This window comes from Pteropus vampyrus, unplaced genomic scaffold (assembly GCF_000151845.1).
Source record: "Pteropus vampyrus isolate Shadow unplaced genomic scaffold, Pvam_2.0 Scaffold66, whole genome shotgun sequence".
Classification (NCBI taxonomy): Eukaryota; Metazoa; Chordata; class Mammalia; order Chiroptera; family Pteropodidae; genus Pteropus; species Pteropus vampyrus.
Window position 1 is genome coordinate 610,205 of NW_011888847.1, and position 26,660 is coordinate 636,864.

The following is a 26,660-nucleotide window of genomic DNA, read 5'->3' on the forward strand; positions in this document are numbered from 1 at the left end:
AGAAACTATAGCATATTGATCAAGATGGATTCAGTATGGTACAACCAGAAAGTAATTTACCATCACTGCCAGACACACCTACTCTGTATACTCATTTTCCCCCACTGCAGATGAAATTTGGGGCAAGCATAGCTGTTCCCATCTCATAAATGTAACAAAAGTCTAGTGTCCTCTATTATTAAAGGTCTACTCTCATCCGTTTTAAAAGTTCCCTATTCCATTGCCTAGGCCTGCTTCAGACTCAGAAATCTATAACTGGTGACAAAGGGAGAGTTTCCTCTTTCTTATTCTATCTCCTCCCCTAGTTGCTGCTTTCTCTGGCCTCGCCTGTGCTGGGCCTAGAAGGGAGAGAGACTGGAGTAAAAGGAACTGGACGTAACACTGCTGGCATAGTGGACATCTGGCTTTGGGACCCTCTGGGTGTGGCAGATGTCCAAATGCTAATTTTTTTTCTTGTGGGACCTGATGTGGGCTCACGATTCCTCGCACAGGAGACCTCTGCCTGCAGTTCCTGGAGAGCAAGTCTTCCACTCCATACGGGCTTCCAGCAGTCTTCTCCATACGGGCTCTCCTCTGGGGTCAGTTTACTATACAGGCAAGTCCACTTTCCTCAGGATGAGCAATCCAGCTCCCTTCTTCTGGGTCCAGGTCTAGCTCTGGAAAACCCACACTTTTGTCTAGAAAACCACAGCTCTCTCCCAAAGCAGCTGATCACATCTTAACTTCATAGGTCAGACTTGTTACATATCAATCTCTATATCTTCCCAAATTGCATAAATGCATGCCAACCCCTTTAATTTGTTCTCCTAATATCTGCCACATTTGGCTTAAGTTGAACACCAGTGCCTCCTCCACACTATAGAAAAGGGTCACAAAGAACACTGACACTTCTAGCCCAAAAAATCCTCATAGGAGACTTTGCCACCCCCGATGAATCCCTGACATCTGCTGACACAGCCTGGAGGTAGGTGAAGAGCTGAGCTAGGTGAACTCACATTCAGGGATGGAACACTTGCATCTATCTTCTTGTTCTAGGCAGTTAAGACTCATGCCAAAAGGTGGAGAAGTGTTTTTTTGTTTTTTGGGGTTTTTTTTAAGTTTAAAGTCAAATTACATATGGAAGCCACCTCTTCCTGCCTTTGTATCCTGTTCCTGCTGTTCCCTGCCGCACTGGCTTCAAGACCGACATGTAACAACACAAGAAATGTAAGCAATTAGACGTCCAAATGATTTTGACAGCAGGGTAGTCATCTGCTGGATCATGGTAAATAACCTAATCCAGTATTTAAATTCTATTTTTTCCGGATGATTTGCTTATTTAGTTCAATTCACCTCTTTGGATAGTTTTCCTATACACATTTCAAGAAAGTTAATTAGGGTAAGAGTTTGACCTAAGCATGAGAAGCACAAAAAACTCCTGGCATTTTGAGGTCAGGAAGATGATCAATTTCTTTCTGAACATCCTTTGCCAAGCTGTTCTCACTTTAATTTTTAAACTTGTGTGAAATTCAAAGAACACAGAGCCCTGTGTCATTTACACTTGGGCCATCATAAAAAGGCAGCTTTCTCAAAAAGAATATTGGCTGTTTTCCAGGCTGCTAGAAAGCTTTTTATGGGATCTTTTAAACCATTCTCCTTCAAGCCAAAAAGGGAAATTAAATTTGGCCAAGGGTGAATGGACTGCCCAAGATATGAATTGCTTCTACTAGAAACACAGTTCAAGGGATCCTAAACCTTCCCAGTTTCAGGAAAGAAAAAAGTAAATCCCACCTACCCCATTTATCATGGAAGAGACACTAAGTAACTTGCAACACAGTAAAGAAAATTTTCTTTTCGGAGCCACCTTGATGAATTGTGCATTTTTATAGAAATCATTCGGGCACTTTACGTCACCTTACAGAGTAGAGTAAAGGTGCCATCTGACAAGAAGGGTATGATGATACTTTAAAATAGCTCACTTTGCTTAAAAACAAACAAATAAACGATGCTTGGGATATGGTCTGGTGAGAATTTCAATCTTGAAAAATTAATTATGAAATAGTTCAAGGATGAAGTATAGAGAATAATATAATAAACACCCATAAAACAGCATTCAGCTTTGCCAAATCATAACATTTGGTCATAATTGTTCAGATTTTGTCAAAACTAGAAAACGTTAGATAAGTTGTTTATAACTCCTTTTCTTCCTGTCACAGAAGTGATACTATGTTGACTTGGGTGTTGATCATTCCCAGAATTTTCCTTTTGATAAATATATATGCATCACTAAACATAACTTTGGGTGGTGAATACACAATGCAATACACAGATGATGTATTACAGAATTGTACACTTGAAACCCATATAATTTTATTAACCAGTGCCACCCCAATAAATTTAATAAAAAATAAAAGTAAAGAAATAAAAGGAAAAATAAATAAATTGTAAGTTTCAATAAGAAAAAATAAAATAAAATGTAGGTTTTATCGTTACTCAGGAATGGTAAGGTCGACAGATCAGAAGACAACTGCTATTGAAAAGATAGTTTTTATACTCAGATCCAAAGAGAAGGGTGAATGCCACTATGACGGCACATGGAGAAGCACCAAGATCAGTCAGGAAGCAGAGGGAGCAACAGGAAAATGCAGCAAGAACCTTAATTTTGGCTTCCATGCAAAAGAACAGGCAAAACTGGGTAAAGAAGTTTAGGAGAGGCTAGTTTGAATAACTTCAGGGAACTCTGGGGTGTAGGGGCTGCCTTGGAGGAACTAGGGTAGAGGAAAGGTGGCCCAGAGTGTAGGGGCTCCATAAAGCAGTTGGTTAGATGTGTGGAGGCTGGTGCATTTGTTTCCAGTTTCTTTTTACTATTACAAATGATGTCGCAGTGATTAAATCTTTTACCTGCCTCCAGACGTACACGTGGCAGAAAGACATGGAATAACTGAGTCCAAGAGCATTTGTGCCTTGACCTTTAATACATATTGCCAAATGGCTATTAAAATTATTTGCAGCAAATTACCCTTCCACCAAGTACAGAAACTGTTTGCCAATAAGATGGTGTGCAATGGTATCTAATTAAGGTTTGAATTTCCATTTTCCTCATTACTAGTGAATCTGAGCATCTTTACATATGTTTTTTGGCCACTTGCATTTTCTTTTATATAAATTGCCTGCTATATCTTTTGCCAATTTTTCTACTGGGTTATATGTATTATTATTATTTTGCAAAGTTCTTTATATTCTGGATGCGAACTCTTTTTTAGTTGTATGTGTTGTAAATATCTATCCCAAGTCCATATCTCATCTTCTAAATTACTTTACGTATCTTTGTTTTACAGAAATCTTAAGTTTAGACAAATGAATTAAAATTTTACTTTCTATTTTGGTGTGTAGTTTTTTGGGGTTTTTTTTTTTTTGTATCTTTTTAAAGAAAGTCTTCTAATCAGAACATTGTACTTTATTTAAAATTTTAATGTTTTGATTGTTTCCCATTTAGATCTTTAGTAAGTCTGGAATTAAAATTTTAATATAGTAACAAGCAAAGGTCTTATTTTTTTCCCACTAGGATAATCCCTTACTGATTAGTCCATATCTTCCTCCATTGATTTTTAATGCTACCCAATCATTTGTCATTTTCTTTTGTTTACAGTCTATTTCTTTGCTCTTTATTCTCTTCCATTAGTCTGGTTTTTTTTAATCCCTACCAAAGCATCTTAATCACAATGACTTTACAAAAATCATATAGCCTCTCATGTAATTCCCCCAATTTTGTTTTACTTCTTTAAAATTGTTTTGATTATTCTTCAAAAGTTGCTTTACCCATATAAATATGCATCAGCTAGTCAATTTCCATACACACATACCTAAATAAACAAAAAAATATTGTGTCTTTGTTGGGTATTGCATTTAATTCATGTATTAATGTTGATTAAAATGAGTATCTTCACAATATTGAGATTTCCCATTTATAATGTGCTATTTGTTTCTTCAAGGTTTTTATTGTTTTTTAATTAAATATCTGATTATGCTCCATAAATCCTTATCTTTTTTTTCTTAATGTCTTATATTGTATAAGTTCTGTGGCCATTGTAATTGACATACTTTAAAAAATTAAAAGAAAGCAAATTACTTTGCGTACTAATTATATAGCCATTTACCTTACTAGATTTTCTCATTAGTTCTAATAGTGATCTCTTAGATTATTTTAATAGAATTTTTTCTTTTGCATAGACAATTATGTTATCTATAAATAATGACAATTTTTAAATCAATAATCCTTCTACAGCTTTTTCTTCTCTTACTGTATAGGCTAGGCGTCTACCACAGTATTATATAGAAGAGGTAATAGCAGTCATCCTTGCCTCATTCTTAATTTTAAACAGAATGCATTTAATATTTCACCATTGAATGTGACATTTATCATAGTGGTTGACAGATTTAATCTCTTATCAGATTAAGAACATTCCTCCTCTTCCTTATTTGTCAAAGGTTTTATCATGAATGGATTCTGGTTTTAATCAAATATATTTTCTATGCCTATTACAAAAATCATGTGGTTTTTCTCTTTTAATTCCTTAATGTGGAAATTTTCCTTAATAGAGTTTTATAATATTTAGCAACCCTTGAATTCTAAACCCAAACTGGTATCGAAATACTTTTAGACTCTATTAGATACATATTGTCATGATATTATTTCAGATTTTTCTATTTACATTAATGAGACTGGCCTAAATCTTTTCATTCTTTTATTGTCCCTGTCTAGTTTTACTATTTATGCTACACCAGCCACATAAAATGGGTTAGAGAGCATTCCCTCTTTTGCTAATCTCAGGAATAGTCTGTATAAAATGGAGATTTTTCCATTACTTTAAAGAGGTAGGATTTACTTCTAAAATCATATGATGCTGACCTTGTTTTTTGGTGGATGGCTTTTAAACTACCAAACCAATTTCTCAATGGTTATAAATCTATTCAGTTTTTCTATATATTCATGAGTCAGTTTTGGTAAGTATGTATTTCTAGGGAAATTATCCAGATTGTCTGATTTTTAAAATCTAATGTTATGAAACTGTTCTTAGGGTTCTCTAAGTTAAAACCTGTACGTAAGGGCCGCTTTTCATGTCTCTCGTGATTTTATTGGGTTTTTTCCTTGCTCAAAATGGACAGATTTTCTTTTTATTACATTAATCTTTCCAAAGAATTAGCTTTAATTTGGTTGATCTTCTTTATTGTTATTTTTAATTCACTTCTACTCATCTTTATTATTTTTTGCCTCTCTACGTTCTTTAGGGTTCTTCTCTCAAGGCACACTTAAATTTTGCAATGAAAATTCACCAAGAATAATGTTCCTTTTCCTCATGCCTTTACCAATGTTCCTAATTTAAAGGAAATCTGCATACATCTCTTGTATTAATCAATTAGAGCTAAATCAATAGGTCATAACGAATTATCAGAAAGTTGCTGGTTAAAACAAACCTATGATAAGTAGAGTTTGCAAATTTCAGTGATAAGCAGTTTTCTTCAATAAACATTTAAATAATGTTACTTTTCTATAACAATAATTTATAGTGTTAAAGTTATAAATTGAGCCCTTGAAACATTGTAATAAATCTTTCAATATTACAAGAAAGCTCCTTACTCAGCAACAAATTTATATAGAAACTTAACCTTATAATTGTGAAATACCATGTTAGTACAGATTGAACTTAAGCTCTATATATCAAGTTGTAAAGTTTAGCTAAGTGTTTATCTTCTCAAAACATCTCTATCAACAGTCCCTCATTTTACTAATGTTTATTATTAAACTGCTTTTGAGTTTGCACCTTAAATTCTAGCCAGAAATGGAATAAAGAAATACTGATTTCATCATTTTCTGTTTCCAGAATTCTGATGTTTTTCAATAGTTTCCTGTATTGGAAGCTTAACTCATTAATTTCCTATCTTTTTTGTTTCGTTTTCTCATATAATAATTTAATTCTCCAAATTTCTCTGTAAGTAGCAGTTTAGCTACGTCCCATAAGTTTCATGCTGTATTTTAATTATAGTTCAATTCCAAATAATTCCTAATTATTATTTTAATTTCTTCTTTGATTTGTGATTTAAAAGAGTGTTTATTTAGTTTGGGTTTGGTTTAGGCTTTCCAGTTGCGTGTACATGTATTGGGGTGATGGTGGGAGTTAATTATCTTTTATTTCTGATTTCTAAGTAATTTAATTGCATTACCATGAAAGTAAATGATTTGTTTGATACCAATTTGCTTTGTGACCTAGTTCTGGGTCAACATCTTTTTTAGTACTCTTTGTTAAATAGGTGAGTTTTCCAATCATTACGAAATCCATTTATTCAATAAAGTAAACTAATTTCTTTGTTCACTATTCCTTCCTGCTTTTTGTTCATTCCTACTAAATTAACTTTTCTTATTCTATAATGGAATTCTTTTGCTAAAACTTAGTTAGTAGTGGCTAATTCAACTTGTCTAAATGTGTCTTTATTTTACCCTCACATTTGAATGATTATTTGGGGGTATAGTATTCTAAATTGGCAATTACTTTTCCTAATAATTTTGAAGATAGTTTTACAAAGTTTTTAAATTATTTTTTATTTGGAGATAATATGTCTTTTTCTGTTTGCATTTAAATTATTTTTATGGCTCTACAGTTTCAACTAACAGGTATCTGGTAGTAGATTTATTTTTGTTTCCTATCCTGGGGCTTGAGATATTTTAATCTGAGGATTTATGTCTTTCATAAATTATAGGAAATTTCCAGATTTTATTTTAATGAAAATTGCCAATCATCCATTTTCTGTACCTTTCTTTCTAGAATGCATATGAGATATAGATGATAGATAGATAGATAGATAGATAGATAGATAGATAGACAGACAGACAGATAGATGCCTATGAGATAGATATATAAATAGATAATGTACAGAAGAAAGAAGTGAGTCTTTGCATTCCATCTTCTATATTTCATCTCATGTACCAATTTGCCATCAAAACACAAATCCTTGGCTACAAAGTCCAGATAAACTGCTCTCCACACACAATACACTGGCTTCAGTTTACCTTCTTAGAATTGTGGTCTGCATTCACTGCTCAGGGTTCCATTTTGTATTCAATTATTTTACTTTGTATGCCTACGGATTTCTAATACATTCTTGCAAGCTCAGCTATGCATTTAAAACAATATTTGTTATATTTCATGGAAGATTTTTAGGTCATTTTTATGGAAATATCTTCAAGTAATTTAGTTTATAACATTTCTGGAAATGGCAGTCAAGACTTTCAGTCTTCAAAAAAGATTTAATTAAGTTTGAACCACTTCATATAGGTATAGGCAATAAAATTTTTTAAAAAAATACACCTGCTTACTAGCATTTAGTTAAAAAGGGCTATATAGTTGACTTGTTACTAAATAGAACAGTCAATTATCCAAGGCTCCCCTTTTCGTATATCTCATTAATTAATATTTTACTTTAATATCTCAACTCCCTTGCAATTTTAGACTGAGTAGTTTAAAGCACTTTTATTATTTGCTTTTACTACAGTTTGTTTTCATCATTTTTCTGTCATGCGATAAATAAGAACAAAAGAAACTTGTCCATGTTAATTAAAGCGCAATTAAGGGACTATGAACTAACCGTGATTGTTTGCAGAGGGGCATTCTAGAAAATTGATACTCTTCCACATCTTTATGCCAAATTGAAAATTATATCACTTTTTATTTAAATGGTTCCATTACGACTGTTTTTAGTATGACCTGATAGTTTTGAGACCCAGGCTTTAATTCACTCACTCTTTTCAGTCTTCCTTTTATATATTTATATACTTTGGGATTTTTTTCATTTCAATCCTTGTGTAACATTTATAGTTATTACATCAACTATATCCTACTACTGTTTTATGGTGATTCCAAGGTTTCTGGTTTTGCCTTCCTAATATGTAAACTCTTTCCAGAGCAAGGACAGCATGTAAGACTCTCTCATGATTTCTTACTATAGAGCTAGCTGGTACACATGGCAGTCAAATTCTAAATTTAAAAAAACAAAAAACAAACAAAAAAAAAACTGCCTGTATAACAACTTTATCTGAAACAAGAATTTCACTAACACCAATAAATAATAAGAGACTAAAGCAATGAAGGTATGTGAAACTATCTAAATCCACAGTGTTAATTATTTAATTCCTGCCGACAGACTACCTTGTGGAAAGAAGGATTAAAGTGGAAAGAAAATGAAATTCCTATTAATAAATTACAAAGCAAGAGAAAACCAGAGGGAGGAAAGCCAGAGGTAGGAATAGTATTCCTGTTGTAGAGATTCCGAAAGGGTCACTTGGAATCCCACCCTCAAGCCTGGAACTCTGAGACTGTTCAACAGCCATTCATTCAGTCACAGAAGAAATGTTTTTTGAGTACTCGTCATGTTCCAGACACTGATGCAGGCTTTTAGTATACAGCAGTAGACAAATCAGGCAATAATCCCTGCCCTCACAGGGCTTGTGTTACAGGTATAAGTAAGAGGTAGACACATGAATGCATAAGTAGATGAACAGACTGCATAACATGTCAGAAGTGCTATGAAGAAAAAATTAAGCAGGAAAGGGGGCCAGGGGCCAAATTGGGGAGTTTTTCATTTTAAATAAGGCGATTAAGGAAAGCATCACTGGAAAGTGACATTTGAGCAAACAGCGGGCTGAAGGAGCAAGCCAGGAGGATATCCGCGAGAGGAATGTTCCAGGCAGAGAGAATTGCAAATGCATAAATATTAGGCAAGAAGGAGCCTGGCATGTCCGAAAACTAGCAAGAGAGTACTATGACGAGAGAGAGATAAGCAAAAAGGAGAGCTGTCGAAACTGAAGTTAGAGCGTCTACGGAAAGAGAAAGTGGGAAGATCCAAAAGGGCCCCATAGGCCATTGTATATAAAAGCAACTGGAACCATCACTAAATGGCAAGCTCTTAATATATGTTGGCTGTTAGCTGATATAATACATTAGGCACTAAACTGCTTATCAATGAATGGATAGGCTGTGATATTTTATGTGCACTCTCTTTTCAGGAGGTTTGTCCTCACCAAACTTCGAGTCATCCCAAAAGGAGCATTTTCAGGATTTGGGGACCTGGAGAAAATGTACGTACCTGACAATGCTGTGTGTGAATGCTTCAAATGGGTTGTGGGCAGCAGCCTCAGATTACATCTAGCACGATGCCCTATGCTTAGAAGCCAGAAAACTTTTCATACTTCCTCCCATTTTATTTCCTTATCATAGTTCCTAAATAGTAATGTGGAATCTTTCAGAGTGTGGCCATTGGAATGAAAATAAGCAATCCGAGAATCCTCATGTTTTTCTTTTATAAGATGTTGTTCCCAAAGTGGAGTGGAATTTTTATAAACCAAAGCATTTCTCTGTTGACATCCATTCCTTTTTAGGAAAACTTTCTATTATTTCTGATTAGTTTTTAATTGAGAGCGGGGGCTAATAATGGTGCTTTAGAGCTTCTCTAGACTTCCTGTTCCCAAAACATGCTGACAACTGGTAATTGATACAAAAGCATTTAGAAGTGTTAGGAAAGTTTACAGCACCGAAGGAGATTTCCTTTGGAAAGAGAAGATTCCTTTGTTAATGCAAACATTCACTTCATATTGAGCTAGTTTAATGTATGGGTTTTGCCAAACAGAACTTTCTCAAAATGGAGTACAGCTGTAAAAAGAACAAATTCTCCTGTATTTAAGGCAACCCACTCTCCTTTTGAAGGCTCTTGATTCCATCTCCCAGGACTTTAGGGCTGGGAAAATGTATTCTTCACCACAGAGACCACTAGAATTCAGGACTTAGAATTTAGGACTTGAACACCAATAAATATAGCAACAGGGAGACAAATTACACAGAAGTGAATTAAAGTAACACCCCAGGTTACATGTACTTCTCCTTCTTGAAACCACTCAGTTTTCTTATTGGTTCTTTCACTCCCTGTCCCCCTTTTAAGAAGAATATTTGCTGAAGTCTGAGAAAACAAAGAAACAGATTAATGAAAGAAACACAAAGAGAGAGTGGCAATGTGTTTCAGCAATTAAACCACCTGCTTAGAGAAGAGTGGTAAGAATCTTGGATTTGAGTGTTAGTTTTAATAGTAATTAAATCACCTTATCTCTCAGGGCTTTGGTTTCCTTATCTGTGTGTTAAGGGAGGAGTTTTAAAAGGAGGAGATGGTTTATGTGATCTCTAATTTTTAAGTGCAAGCATCCTCCAGTTGGATGAGACCCCAGTTGAAGGAAGACCTATGGTCTTCAGGGTTTACCCTCTTGAAGACATTCGACACTCAGGAATTAGGAGAAGGGGGCACTCATCTGAGCAGAGTTTACCAAGAGAAAGAGGGAAGCAATAGAGTTGGAGAGCTTTTGGCTCAAGGTATATTCCTGATGGATTAGCCATTGCCCTGCCTGGAACTAACATAGACCACATGACTACTGTATATGCCTCGTCCCCCAAACAGTCCTATGATTGCATAGAAATTATTCTGAAGACAGGAAATATCAGATATCGCAAATAATCCACCTTAATCAAATTAAATCCAGCAGCGTAACTGACCCCGCATTGGGCGTTCTGCATCAAACCAGACCTTCCAGTGGTTATCTAAACGGTTGAGCTGAGCTGACAGAGCAATAATCCCAGAGACAGGGAAACTCGCTCAGGAACTCCTCAACGTCCTCGGACACAGCTTGTCTATTTCTAACTCATGTCTTTACTAATTAACCTGCGCTTACACAGTGGAATGCCAAAAATAAAATTAAATTGATCTTATTTTTTCCAACACTTTATATGTCCTAAGGCTTCAAAACTATTCCTTAGTAGAGAGCCTGGCACTAAACTGAACTCTGAACAGTCTGCTTATACCCTTCAGTCTCTATACCTACCTTTATCCATTGTCTCACCTTCTATTTCTTGGTCACCAATAAGTTCTCGTCTACTTTCCAGACCTATCCCATTTTTGTTCTCTAGTTTTTAACCAATTTCCTGAACTTAATAAATATTGGCTTTCTCTCCAATATCTCCCCCTCCGCAAATCCTAAGTTCCTTTCCATTCATGTTCTACTTGTGGCCAACTTTTACCTATTCTTATTAAAAAGAAAGGGAACAATAGCTTTCTGTATAAATGTTGCCTTCCTCCCCTGCTATATTCCTCTCTCTTCCCATCACTACTAGTCTTTTGAAAGAACAGCCCCCTGTCCTTTACTTTCGATCTCTCCTTAGCCTGCTCACTTGCTATCTGTCCACAAATTCTCTAACAATATTATTCTATTAAAGGTCCTAACAATACCGTATCTGCCAGGTCTATGACTTCCACTTTGCCTTAGTGCTTAACTTATATGTAGCTTTTGATTTCAGTGACCATTCATTCCATTCTTACTGCTCTTTTCCCTTTTAACTTCAGTGACACCACAGCCTCCTGCCTGCCCTCTTAACCTCCCAGACTACCCATAAATAGTTCTCTCCAAACTTCTTGTTCCTCAGCTGCCCCTCGAAATTCAGATATTCCAGGGCTCCATTTTCAGCTATTTTCGTTTTTTATAGTCATACCTGCAATTCACTATTCATCACAGAATGTCTTACTATCAGGGCTCTTAAACCCTCATTTTCAACCCCGCCTCTCTTTTGAGGCCATAATTCTTTCTGAAATGGAGAGCCTCTCAAATTAACATCTACAATTAAATAAATTGCAAGAGCCTCCCATTCGATATATCCACACTAGCTCATTATCTTATCTTTAAATTTCTCATCTTATATTGTCCAGTGAATAACATCACTACCTGCCCAGGATCCCAAGCAAGAAAATTCAGAGTCTTCTCTCATATGCCTTCTCTGTCCCTTATATCCAGGTACTCTTCTAGTCCTTTTGACTATCGCGAAAATATCTCGAGAATCCAGCCCTCTTCTCACTCCTGCTGCTATTAAATCGAAAGTCTCATCAACATGTACATACTCCACTACGTGAGGCTGCCATGCTTGTCCCAGCTTTGATCTCCCAAGCACTCTGCTGCCAGGCCTGCATGGTTCAAACTAACCTTGCGGAGGAAACTGAAGGGACGCTCACTGCTATAGATTTCAAACTTAAGTCCCTGGCACAAAAATCAAAGTCATTTATCTCTCATCAAATGCAGTATATCCCGTACTTTCACCAGGTAGGAAAATTTGACATTTCCCAAGCATTCTCATTACCAGACAGAATATTGCTTATCTAGAATGTGATAAGATGCTATCCCTTGACCCAAGCCATCCTACACAGCAACCAGAGTGATGTTTTTTGAATTTATATCTAATCACATGTCACCTTCCACACCTGCCCCTTCCTTCTCTCCCTCTCTTTCCATGCCTTAGCACTGCTCTTAACATTAAAAAAAAAAAAAAGGCCTATTACATTCTCTCCTTTGCTATACTAGCTCTTTTTAGTTCTTAAAATGTACTGTTATGCTACCCACCATAAGCCTTGCTTGGCGCATGCTGTTCCTTCTGTCTAGAGTGTCCTTTCCACTCTGCCCTTTTAATTTAGTCAGCTCCTCCTCATCCTTCAGACTCCCATGCCAGTGTCACTTCCCAGGAAAGCCTCTCCTGGCCTCCCCAACTAGGAGAAAACCTTCTACTATATATATATAGACTCTCATATCACCACTAATCTCTATGTGCTGGCTATCATTTTAGTAATTTTACACCTATTCGGGTGATAATTTAATTAATTTTTAACTCCCCTATTGGCCTGCAACTTCCATGGGCACAAGGACATGTTTGCTTTTCCTCAGTATTGGATACATGATGCCTCATACAGATTCAGGTACATACAATAAATAACTGATAAATGCATGAAAATGAACGAATAAACAAACATAATTAGTTGGAAAAACAAGATATCCATATGTAAAAAAATACTAAAATAATATAAATGATAATGTAGGAATTAATAGGCATATGAACATTGGCTGAGAATCTACTAAGATCTAGGCACTTACATAGTGATAGTTTAAAATATAACACAGGACAAGAACGTACAAGATAATATGTACAAAGTAAGTGATACACACATTGTATTTGTTATAATTCTGTTGTGAGAGGCCAAAGAAAACAAATCTCAAGCAGGCTTAAGGAGAAAAAAGGGAATTTAACAGCTCATTTAACTTGCTGGTCAGAGAGGAAGAATGGCTTTAGAAACATCTTCACTCAGGTCCAATGTCCTCAGGACTTGGCCTCTCTCTCCCTCTCAGGTCTCCTTTCCATTATGTTAGTTTCAGCCCTCAGCCCCACCCCTCAGCAATCCTGCCTCCACATCTTGGGTTCTATTCAGAAAAAGAAAGAAAAAAAAAAAAAGAGCTGACTTTTTCTTGCTCCACTCCTCAAAATCTTTAGATTTATTATGACTTGCTTAGATCACACAACCACACCCAGACCAGCTACAACAGCTAAGGGAATACAACACTCATATCGGCTCTGGCCTAGGTAAATGGGCTCCATTCTTAACAGTTTAAAACACCTACCCCAACCACATGAACTTGGAGCAGCAGAGGGAGATCCACAAACAAAAACTGAAGTCATTGCTGGGGAAAGAAAAGAGATGGTAGTTGGGCAAACAACTAATGTCTAAAGAGAAAATCAGTCCTGTTCTCATCTAGAAGAGAATAGTCTCTGTGGCCTGGGTGGCTGGGGATCTGACGATTTGATTATTCCCTCTTCCTCCTATTAGAATGATTGAAAGAATCCAGTAACTCTACCCCAACCCATACTGATGATTCTTCTTTCATTAACCCACCTTACCCTACTCCCCTCTGCTTAAATTCGAAAGAGAAAAGAATCTTTTTGGTAGAACTGGAGCAGGAGACTTTCCATTAGAAATGAAATCACTGTTCATATCTTAGCTTTAATCAGCATCACTATCTCAAATTTCCCTACTCCTTACTGCTTTGGGATTGGCCGGGGGAAAAGGAAATCATTAAACTCTCTACAACGTGAAGTGGCTTTGCGAAGTGCACTGTAAACTGTTTACATTGTCTTTAATTACTTCGGAGCCATATGTCAGCTTGGTATAAAGTGTGAAGATTACACTGAACAGGGTGGGGGGAATAGGTGACAATGTGGTGATTTATGGTTACCAGAAAAATTATGTATGGAAATGAGTGCAATTTAAAAACACATCTACCATGCTATTATAACACTTGAGGGGAAAGAACAGCCAGCTTATAACAAAATATCTTTGAAAATAGGAGCATGATGAATATGTAAATGAGACTAATCAACATCAGCTGAGATATGGTATATGCAGATGAGACGGCAATGAGCCAAAATGTGAAATAGCTCCTAAACTATAAATATGAACCAAATAAAATTTTATTTGAAATATTCATGATAACATAAGGACAAAAAATATAATCAAGTGATTTACTTGCATATAAAAATAAGAACACTAGTCTGACACTCCAGCCTCCACCCCGGATCACGAGGGAAAGCAAAGTTAACAGAGGGACTTTTAAAGGAAGATTTATTGAAGGAGAACTTTTGCAAGCACGGTAAAAAAGTTGAAGATCCTCTAAATTCTCAGTTCTTCAGGCTCACTTAGCACAGATAAAAGGAAAAAAACATAAATTAGGTAACTAAAACCATAATGGTGACAGTGCTAGAAAATTTGGGTTCCTATCTGCTCTGCTTCCCTGAGTATCTCCTTGTTAGATAACGTAGGTCCATTTCTACCTAAGCTTCTATGATTCTAAGAGTTAATGGGTAAAGAAACTTTTGAGTCTCACTTACTGAAATAAAGCAAGAGGCAGAGGCTAATGATTCTATAGGCTGCTAGTAAAACCTGGAGGCCAGTTTGTGGCAGTTATACCTCTGAATGGGAAGAAGGGATTTGAGTCTCTGGGCATCAAAAGGATAATGGGGTTCAGTGGTTCTCATCTAAGGCTGTACTTTAGAATCCCCTAGGTAGCTTTTAAAATAACCCACAAGCCTATGATTTCCAGGGACTTTTTAAATTCCATTTGTCTAGGGTGGAGCAAAGCACTGATCATTTTTTAAAGCTCCCTTGATGATTCTAACATACATCTGCAGTTGAAAGCCACTGAGGTAGAAGATATGTTAGTCTGAATCCAGTGCACAGAACGAACATTCATGAACGTGTTTAGTGTGTCTACATGGTGTGGCTGGAGGAGAATAAACAAAAGGGAGGGTGGTAGGCGATAAGGTCAGAGACGAAGCTGGGGTAAGGCCATAGAGCACAGAGGCATGGGGCAGGTTTGAGTGTCACAGTTAATGATGGGAATTAAATGGGCACTGAACCCCCAGGTGAATAATCTGATTTACATCTGTTAAAGATCACTCACACACACAAATTTTAATTTGATAATATTTTATTAAGGTTTTCTGTCTGTATTTGTAGAGATACTAGTCTATATATTTCCTTTCTTAAAGTTGATTCGTTTGGTTTTGTTATGCTGGTGTTATAAAAGGAGTTGGGACGTGCCCCCTCATCCTCTATATCCTAAAAGAGTGTAATTGAGAATTCAATAAGGGAAAGAGGAGGGTTGTTTGTTTGGGGTCCCTCCCCCGACAAATGGTGCTGAATCAACTTGGTACCCATGAGAGAAAAAAATAAACCTCAACCCTTACCTCATGTCATACACAAAATTTAAGTCTAAATGGGTCATAGACTTAAATACAAAAGATAAAACTTTAAAACTTCTGGAAGAAAATATAGGAGAAAATCTTCACAATCTCAAGATAAGCAAAGACTTCTTAAAGAGGACATGAAAAGTATAAAATAAAATTTTAATTTGAGTTTATCGGAATAAAACTTCTGCTCTTCAAAAGACAGTATCAAGAAAATGAAAAACCAAACTACGGACTGGGAGAAAATATTTGCAATACATACATCTGAAAAAGGACTTGTATCAAAACTATATAAAAAGACCACTCTTAAAAGTGAAAAATAAGTAGATAAGCAATCCAATTAAAATGGGCAAAAGAACTGAACAGACACTTCACAAAAAAAATATACAAATGAGCAATAAGCACACGAAAAGATGGAATTTAAAACCTTAATTAAATTACATACCCTCTAGAATGGCTGGAATTAAAAACTAACAGTACTAAGTATTGGTGAGGCTGTAGAACAACTAGAGCTCATATATATCTGGCAAGAATGTAAAATGGAATAACCCCTTTGGAAAACAGTTCGACAATTAGAGAGAAACAAAAAGATGTGTCCACACAAAGACTGATTCAAGAATGTAGATAACAGATTTATACAGAATAGCTGAAAACAACCCAAATTCTCACACCAGGTCAGGGCGTAAACAAACTGTGTTCTGCCCATACAACAGAACACTAATCCAAAATAACATGGATTACTCTCAAAAGCATTATACGAAGGGAAAAAACCAGACACGAAAGAATATATGCCATGTGATTCTATTTATATAAAACTCTAAAAAAGAAAATCTGCTAAGGTGACAGAAAGCAGATCAGTAGCTGCCTGGGGCCAAGAGTGATGGACAGGATGTCTGGGAAGAGGAGCAAAGGAACCTTTTAGGCTGGTAGAGCTGTTCAATATCAACTGTGGTAGTTGTTACAAAATATATCAATTTGTAAAAACTCAGTTAAAATGAGTGCATACTATTATTTGTCAAATTATACTTCAATAAGATTTTTTTTTAAACCAGTAATTATTCTGTATCTGTCTGAAGCCAAGTGTTTTAAACACCACATCTCAGGTAATCTGCACTCACAGACAGGGATACTAACATTCAAAAAGGAAAAGCAACCAACCATCATCAGAGGGCACTTTTGCAGTGAAAAGATGATTTTAATCCAGGGTAGGCTGGTTTTTTCTGCTACACAAGCCTTCCTTTTTGTTGGCATCTACCATTTTCCAGAATTATTCTACTAAAGGAAAAGCGTGACTAGGGAGGATTAAGGCTGTGAAAGCTTCCTTTAATGTCATTTATAAATAGAGGAGAAGATTTCTATGCCTAAGTGCTTGCTTGGAACCTCCATAAATCAGAACCTGGAGTCATTTTCTACTGGGACAGTCATAAAGGGCAGTAAACCTCTTCTTGGAGTTTTTTTTTGCCTTCAAGTTCCAGTATGCCAAATCATTTCTGGGTTAAAGCTCCTAATGACTCTAGCTTTAGTCCAAGGGTTTGCAAACAGAGCTACTTGTTAAGTTGCAAATTAACTTAGTCAGCAGTTGGGAAATGTAAGAGTTGGGCCAATTAAGTTGTCAGTATTGACCCGGGTCAAACATGAGTTAGTGCCTAGCAGGTGAAAGTCCTCATCTCATTTCCTGTTCTCCATAAATATTCTGAAAATAAGTATTTTTGTTGTATTTATTGCTTTGCCAAGAACACAAGAAGCTGTTTTCTTGTCACATTTCAGGTTGATGTGGTTTTAGAGTTTCCATTAAGTCCATATTTTCAACTGTTTCTAGGTGGGTCCTTAAAATAAACTCTACAATCTAATAGTTGCCCAACTCAGAAAGAGAACAATTTATTAGCTTTGTAATTATATGCTTAGGTTTTTGCTTTTTTGTTTCTCTTTGTTTTGCTTTGATTTCTTTTTGTTTGTTGGTGGGGGAGGGCAAGTCTGATAGGGGAAACAGTTCTTGAGATCTAGTGATATTATGGATGCTCCCAGCACTATAGGCCTTATAATTCTCCACATCTCCCTTTATCCATGAAGATAGTGTAGGAGCCATCTGTGAAGACAGTGTAGGACTTCATTTGCTGGAAGACATGATAAGGAAGGGAACACTGGAAGAATAGGTAAGAGCCCCACTGTCTTAGTCAGCCTGGGCTGCTATAATAAAACACCCAACTAGGTGGATTAAATAACAATTGTATATATCTCACAGTTCTGGAGACTAGAAGTCCAATATCAGAGTGCCATCAAGGTTGGGTTCTGGTAAGAACCTGCTCCCTGGCTTGTAAACAACTGCCTTCTTGATGTATGCCCACATGACCGAGAGAGAGCTCTGGTCTATTTGTTCCCTTATATGGGCACCAATCCATCACAAGAGATCTGCTCCCATGACTTCACCCTATTACTTCTCAAAGTCTCCACCCCCAAAGGCCACATTGGGAATTAGGGCTTCAACATATAAATTGGAGAGGTGGAAGGAGAAAGACACAAACATTCAGTCCATAGTACCCACTGCGAACTAGTAGGCTTATAGCAATAAAAATGTATACTGTAGATGTTCACTTGTTTCGGAAAACATAGTTTTCAGAAAGCATAGGTATGCCCTCATTTACTTCTGCCATCTCTAAGATCCTGCCTACTCTGGGCTATTTGATGCTCCAAGGCATTCTTGGTACTGATGACCTCTGCTCAGTGCCTTTCATTCAGCCACTAAGATTTCAAAGTGGCAAGACCTGACAGAGTTTCCTCAAATGAGGCTCTTCTGGCTTGTCATCGAATATGGTCTTCCATTTTCTAATCAACAGCAAAGTGACATCACCTTCTCTATCATGTAAGACTTCTGCTGCAGCCATGTTTGCCCTTTCTTGACAAGGCAAGCTGTGGGAGAGACCTTCAAATGTATTGTGTTTGTTGGGGCTTACAGATGTGCCAGAAGATGAACTGGCCTTTTTTTCTCTCTGCCAGTAACTCAGAGTGTCTACTAAGAGAAGATACAATTAAGGCAGCATAATACTCAAGTTAAAAAAAAAATAGCCTCATGGCTCTACCCTAGAGACTCTTGCTAGGTTGTTTTTTTTTGTTTGTTTGTTTTTTGTTTTTTTTAATAGAATGGTATTAAAATAAAAAGATGCAATCTAAACACAAGCTCCAATCAATGCACAAACTATTCATTTTTATTTCCTCATTTAGTCCATGCCCATCACAACCAAATCCATCTGGGCCATTTATGGCTTAATAAGATGCTTTAAACAGTGAAAGACTTCACTAGGCTGCGAACCTACTTGCCTGCCCACCCCCCAACAAGTAAACTAGATGAATCTTACACTTCATAAACCTCTCCTGTAGTGCTCAGAGCCACCTTTGCCAGCCTGTTTGGAAATCAAATGATCAGAGATGTGCTTTTATAGTTCAGACCATTCCAGAAGTTAAACAGGCAGGGAAGAAAAGCATTAAAGTAAGGAATAAATGCCAGAGGAGCCTAAATGAATAAAGTGGAAGTTAACCACCCCAGTGGGTCTGAGATTCTGAGAGAGTCTGGGCATAGAGATAGCAATTGTTGATGCCAAGTGCTTTATAAACATATAATTTGCACTTGGATGTGAGCGTGCTTTGAAAAGTTAAAAGTGCATACAAACACAAGGTATGAATGATAAAAAGAGCACATTTGCTCTGCTTCCCATTCACGGTGTCTCAGCTCAACCACACACTGACTCCTGCTCTTGCCGTTCTCTCTCTTCATATTCCTCCAAAGCAACTACCAAACTACCACAGGGTGGGGCACAGGAGAAGAATAATGGCAGGCAAAGTTTGTGAATTTGCCATCCCTACTTTTTGGGTCCTTCCCCAACTTTTCAGAACCTCTTCCCCAAATCAAATTCTCAGTGTTTTTTATCTCATTTTTTTCATTCTTCTTTCCCAATAAAAATAACATCATCTGAAGAATGTACTAGCCTTACATCCTAAGGAGTTCATGAATTTGCTTCTCCAAGACAATCTGCCTTTTTAAGAAGACATGAAATGAGTAATGCCAATTTCCAAGGACTGAACTGCCAATGGCAGGATTTTAGTCAATAGCACATATGCTTAAGGAGATTTGCTTTAACACATGAAAAAAATCATATCTAGATTAACTTACTTGTTGGGACTGCAATGTACATGTGTACACAAGAGCAGAATGAGCTTCCTGTAATCTCACTGATATCAGTGCCTTCCAGATTCCATCTACTGAGGACAGGCTCCCTCACAGTCTGACTGACCAGGTAGAGAACTCAGGCTGGTGTTTGTTTTTTTCTTTACTGAATATTCAAATGTGAGGTACCAGTCTTTGTGTACTTGTTTAAAATGTGCCCCTTATACCTGCCTTTATATTGCCTTTCCTGCTTCTCTTCATATGTACATATAACTTCTCAATACAATCAAGTAAGACACTTAAGATGTGACTTTTCATTTAGTAAAGCACACATTTGCTTTGGGGGAAAAGTATAGTGGCTTAGGACAGCACCAAGTTCCTTAACAACAACAACAAAAACCTACAGTGAGAGAAGTTCCATTCTAACTTCAAGAAAATGAGGACAAACCAGAGATTGCTGGTTGGAGTTTTTTAAAAGAAGGAGATTTATAGACTTGAGTCAAGTATTCAAGACAAGTGCAATCTGATGGATGGCACCAGCTAATCCATCAAGTGATTTATCAAGGTTCACAAAGTAAATGATTGTGATTTCCATCACTCCCTGAACACCTGTGAGGATGAGGCTTATAGAGTTCACGAGCTTCCTCAAGTCAAGGACACCTCCTTCTCACTAGTGTATGTGCTGTTGTGTTTGTTTTGATCTATTTGTGGGCAACTCTAAGAGAGACTGAGCAAACTCAGAGAAACATAATCTATCCATCAGTCAATAATTCCACAAATTCTTCTTGAGCCACAAAATATGTGTTAATTAGATGAGGGAATGATTTGAGGAAGCACGCGTGCCAGTCACTGCTAGATGTTCTGGGCAATGAAGATGAAGATACACAGTCCTGCTCTCAAGAAGTTCCCATATTGGTGAACAACAACAATCACAGCTGTCATTTGTTGTGCAATTATTTTGCCAGAAACTGAGATAAGCCACTTTACATGCATTACCTTATTGAATTATCATAACCTTATCACCTCAATTTCATAGTGAGGAGTTTAAAGCCAAACAAGTTACATGACTTGACCAACATCACATATCTAATAAGTGATGGGGCCAGGATTTGAATCCAGGCATTCTGACTCCAATGCTAACACAGTAATCTATTATTCTGTAATATCTATGAATGTAACAAGTATAGTCCAGATACTATATGATATAGGAAGGTAATGACCTTGCTCTCTAATGGAGAGAAGTAAGACACACAGAAACACAAATTTACAAAGTTCTCCATTTTGTTTGTAGTAGTAACAGTAGTAGTTTGAATATCTTTGCATTGTTTTTCTATTTTATGATTTGAAAATGCCTCATATTAGCTATTAGCTCACATAATCTCTCACGCCAACCCTTCGGTGGCATCTAGGGCAAGTATTTGTGCCCATCTAACAGGTGAAGAAATGAAATTCAAAGAAGTTTGGTGACTGGCCTGAGATAAAAAGCTAGGAAGTCACAGAGGTGGAATTCCTCAAATGTCACATCCCACGCACATTCTCCATATAATGCTTTTTTGCTTTTTGCAATACTGCCACTCATTAAAGAGAAATTACATCTAGAGAAGCTTACAATTGCATCTCTACAGGATAGTAACAGATTGTCCAAGTCAGAATAAAAAAATAACCCTTATATTTCTGTCAAGTATATACCTTCACATGTAGGTGTTTTTGCTCAGCATTTCTCATACTTCCCATTCAGTCTTGAGCACTTGGCAAAGGGGGAAAAACGATGTCCTAGAAGTGTCTGATCCAAGCAGTGAAAATTCAAGTGCAAAATTGGCCTTTTCCATGCCACAGACCTCCAATGGAATGTGACCATTATTAAAAACTAATCCAAGCTATCTTATCAAAACATCATTTTTAATGGAAAATTCTTGTCTAGGCCAACCATTTTCTTCCTGTTTTGGTTTACTTCTCTCTACCTCCCCCTTGAAATTAACATTCTATAACATGTAGATTCAACCAGAACTTCTTAGCTAAGACATAAGATTTCATATTTGCCAGAGAGAATTTTTCTTTTAGTTAAATTCCATGAGCATTTTATGAGTTCCTGCAAAGTGTATCCTACATCATGGCATCTCAAATCTTAATGTGCATACAAATTACGTGGGAATCTAAAATAGAGAGTCTGATTGAAGACATCCGGGTGGGACCTGCGACTCTACAGTGCTGACCAGCTAGCTCCCAGGTAAGGCCAGTACTGCTGATCCATGGTCCATATGGAGTAACATGATCTAAAAAAATACTAGTCCTATATAAGGAATTATATAGAGGAGGATCCAAGAGAAATGGCCCATAGTCCCTGCTCCAGTGTAGTTCTTGATAAAATACACATGAAACAATTAAAGAAAAGCACAGAACAAATGCATAAACATGTGCTCCATTGCTATAACCAAATGATGATGGGAAAACGTGTTCTTATTCTCTTTCTTACTGTCAGATCACATTTAACATTTAAAATAGTCCTCAATCCTCAGTTTTTATTATAATTAGTCACTATTAAAAGTATTGTCTCAGTTTCTGAGAGCCCCTCTGTTGGTGCTCTGAAAATGCAGCCAGACACTGAAAAATGCAAATCACAGGCAACTATTTCAAGAGCAACCCCCCTGTATGGTTTCTCTGAGCAAATTGATCCTAAGCACTCCTTCTTGTGGCAGGAAATCTGTAACTCAGGCAAAAAGTAGGAGACTGAATGTAGGCATTTATGTCCTGGCTGTGCATAGTGAGCAAAGGTCACAGGGAAAGTGCAGATCGAGGTAGCACAGGGCAAACAAAGGTAGAGCTGTGAGTGAGGTGGGTTGGAAAAGGTGAGATGAAGGAAGGCAGTAAGAATGCTGGAAAAAAACAGAGACCCTCTTTTCTCCTGCCTCCTCCAGCCAAGACCCAGAAGCATTCCTGGCACACCTAATGCAGCTCACAGGAAACCTAGAGCAGGATGAAAGCTATGCTGATCTGCATGAGTTCCAAGGGAGGAATGCCACAGACCTAATCACTGAACTGAGAATGCCATTAAATGCCCTTCCTCCACAAGCCATTCATCAAGTTTATAGCATCAACAAGAGTTCATTACTATGCTTCTGTTTTGCGCATTCCTGAACAAGGTTATGCCTCCAATTTTAAGTGTGGTGTATATGGTGTATATAGTGAATGAGGGAAGGTGGGAGGGTGAGAGGGTTCCTGGAGGGAATGGTAATAAACAGAATAGGTTCTCCTCACCAACTGGGAATGTGAAGCTCCCCCACCTGCTTGTGATATTGTGTAATCAGAAAGAACAACACATCAAACTCTCAGGTTCATTATTATTAGAAGTTCCTTAGTTCCTTTTATCGATCTATCTATCCATTTGTCTTTCAGTCAGTCTTCTATAGTAAGAACTGAAAGAAAAGATAGAATTTGGTTCTAACTCCCAAGAAATCTGTGATGTAGTTATAGAAATAAGAGGAATTAATGTGAAACAGAAGACACTAATCTGAACATTGCTGTCCAGACCTTGGGTGTTGAAAGCAGTTCAAAGAGGTGATAGTTCAATCAGTGTGGATGCAGCGAAGAAGGTTTTGTGGAGACTGTAGAATTTCTATAAGCTACAAGGAGCGGGGAAAGTGTTCTGAGTGGCTGATATTAATAAAACAGAATCAAAGTCATAATGGGGTCTTCCTAAAGAGGTCTGCAGGCTTCCACAGTCCTTGTCCTTTGATCACATTACACACAGTGGGCTCCCATTGAACTCCGAAGAATCAAATAAAAGTAAAGAGAAAAAAAAGAAGCTCCAGGCACTAAGGTAACTATCTGAATTCACCAAGATATTGACTCCTTTAAAGCCCCACCCATGGTTCTATAGGCAAGGAGCTAGGAGCTTGTCCATCATTGTCCTGATAGCATAATGGTCTGTATACAACAGACAGACTCAGATTACATTTAAAACTGCTCAGTGTCATTGATTTGAGGGAACTGTTGTTAAAGAGGTCACCTTTCCATAAAGGAGATGTCCTTTAGGCAGAGCTTACGCAGAAATCAAAGGAAATGGGAGATTTACATTTGTCCACTTATCTCGGCCTAATTACACAGTCAATCGGGGTACATGTAAACCTCACTTCAGGGTCCCAATTGTCCAATTTCTCTGTTTTCATAGATTTCTTTTATTGATCAAATAATAAACATAAACCATGACCACATCCCAGTCAGAAGCACAGGTAGAAGTGGCAAACCACACCTGGTATAGTTAGGTACAATCAGATCTCTTAGTTCCAAGAAGTATTTCTCTTTCTTGAATACAGAGTAAAATTCTTCAATGTTCCCCTAAATCTGAGTAGGATTGAAGTCATAAAGAGAAATATTTTTCTCTCAAAGAACAACAATAGTGTTTTCCTGAAATCTAGAGAAAGTCAAGTGAATACTTAGTTATCTCCATCATAGAAATATGAGGTCTTGGTATGCTTTTTAAAGTGCTCTAAGATCTGCTGTATTCTGCCTTTTATCACAAACTATTGTCAGTGTCAGGATAAAAAAGAAGCCATGTCTGCCCAATGAGTTCATGGGTGACACAACACTACAGCTGGTCTCTGCCTCTTGGAAATCCTCTGTTTAAACAATGCAAATGACAGGAGTCGACTGAACTAAATATGCTACTTCCCAGTCCTTCCTCATTATCTCTCTCCCTCTGGTCTTAACTAATTCCTGCTCCTGTTCCTGCCCCCAAAGTCTAGGGATTATCAACCTTAGAGATGCATTTGGCTCTTTAGAGCTTAAGATGTCAAATTTACAGCCATTAAAAAGGGAAATTGCTGTTCCAACATTCACTAACATATGATTAAAAGCAAAACTATGTCCTTTGAAAGACTTCGAAAGATACAGTAACAAACACATGTGTAGAGTCTGTGCCTAATCTATATAGAGGAAAAAACATTGATGGCAATGAATTTTTCAGCCCTTAATCAAGAGCACTGATGAATTTTGACTCCTACCTTTGTCAAACTGCCCCCACTCCCCTGTGAGACATACCACACTGGTCTGATGACACTATTTTCAGGTTGCTGTTCTATCATCCTTTCTTTGGCATCCAAAATCTCCTCATTCCCCCATGGACATCAAATCTGGTCTAATTCACATTCCAAATAGTTCTTAAACACAGGAGTAGATGATCACCTTTAAGCCACAAGTTAAATGCCCCAGAATTAGGCCACTGGGCAAAATTTGGGAAGGTAAAGATTCAAAAGCACCAGCTCCAGACTCTACCATATAAAATATGATATGAAAGAATGTGCACTTGCCTATGTCCCCGGAAATATTTCCAAAATGAATCGCTATGTACATGGTGGGCAGGTAGTTAAGGTACTGTAAGCCACTATCATTGCACCATTTCTCCAGTGTGTTTTCTTCCTCTTCACTTCTTAAAAAGAAATGTCCCATAATGAGATGGGAAGGAAGTTTTGTCTGAGGCTGAGAGACTCTATGCCCTCCCCTTCAGGCAAGGAGGCCAAGGGGATAATCTCAAGGAAACAATACCTTTCCTGATCTAGAACCCCTCAGACCAGACTCCCTGTCAGTTCCAGAACATTTCATTGCAATGTTTCCCAGCAACCCCTATTTCGGATTTCTCTTAGAATAATCTAGAAATACATTTTTTAAACAAAATCCTCCAAGATCATTGATCGAAGATAACATAAGGACTGAAATAATTCTCCATGAAGCTTGGAAATCTTATAAGACATATGCAAATTTCTGAAAAAGAGACAGGGTCGTGGTTCTGCCCACCCTAACTGCAGTTTCCACTTGCTAGTATAACTTAGGATTTTTCATGGCAAGAGGGGCTCCCTGACACGTCACCCACAGAAGCTGGACTAAGCAAAAAAGTGTGCTCTCTCTATTCAGAAACAGCATAGGCGTGCTCACTGTAGCATGTAAACATTTTATACTGAGTGATTTCCATTTCTATCCATACTCATCACAGATGAGAACCACCAAAATGCTCAAATACATATTCACGGTGGGCCTCTCAACTGCATTATATGAAAAAAATCAGAGCTAAGCATGAGGCATAGATCCATTTCATTTAATTAGAGTTTCAGAAAAGCCTAAAGAAAAAGGTCTCTATCTTTTTAAGTGTTCTGTCTCTGCAAGAGTATAGCTATCCTGCATTGTCAGGTGACTTGAATTGAAAATGATTCCAAACACAAAGCCTTTAAACCTGGAATGTTTGATGCAGGTAATATTGCCACAGACAATGAAAAAAAATCATCTAGCCCATTCCTATTCCGAATTTTGTATCAGTGTCCACTTTTCCTTTAATCAGGGTGAGAGACTGACTGTTCCTTGTGTATCAAGGCCGGAGTCCTGACTTAAAGCCATGTTAGGAAATTCTACATTGCTCTCAGCACACCCCCTGAATGTACTCATTCCTTATTTTGATTCTCTCCTGTTTTATTTTCAAGTCCCTTTTATCATCTCTCCCCAGCTCAACCAATCAACTTTGTTTGCTACTAGTCACCTCCAAGGACTCTCCCTGCCAGCCAGATCAGGTTCCTCATGGACCCATAACCATGCTCTCTCCTTTATTACCTCTACATCTCTACTCATTCTGTTCCCCTGCCTTCAGTGCTACCATGCCCCTCTCTCCCTCTCTCTCTCTCTCTGTATGTATGTATACATATACATACACACACATACACACACTTCTCTGTGCATGTGTGTGTGTGTGTGTATATATATATATATACACACACACACACACACATACGCACATATGTACATATGTTTAGCATGTATTTCTTCTTTCAGCATATATTAACTGAGCACCTACTGTGTACTAGACACTGGAGAGATAGCATTGACCAAAAAAG

At 37.3% G+C, this 26,660-nt stretch overlaps 1 protein-coding gene across 2 annotated transcripts in view; it reads left to right on the forward strand.

Annotated features, from left to right (window-relative positions):
• FSHR (follicle stimulating hormone receptor) overlaps window positions 1-26,660 on the forward strand; it is a 160,742-nt gene that overhangs the window by 59,323 nt on the left and 74,759 nt on the right. For both annotated transcript variants that reach the window (XM_011361293.1, XM_011361294.1), the window contains exon 2: window positions 9,038-9,109. In XM_011361293.1, the coding sequence (XP_011359595.1) occupies window positions 9,038-9,109 (72 nt within the window). The remainder of the gene's footprint in view (window positions 1-9,037; window positions 9,110-26,660) is intronic.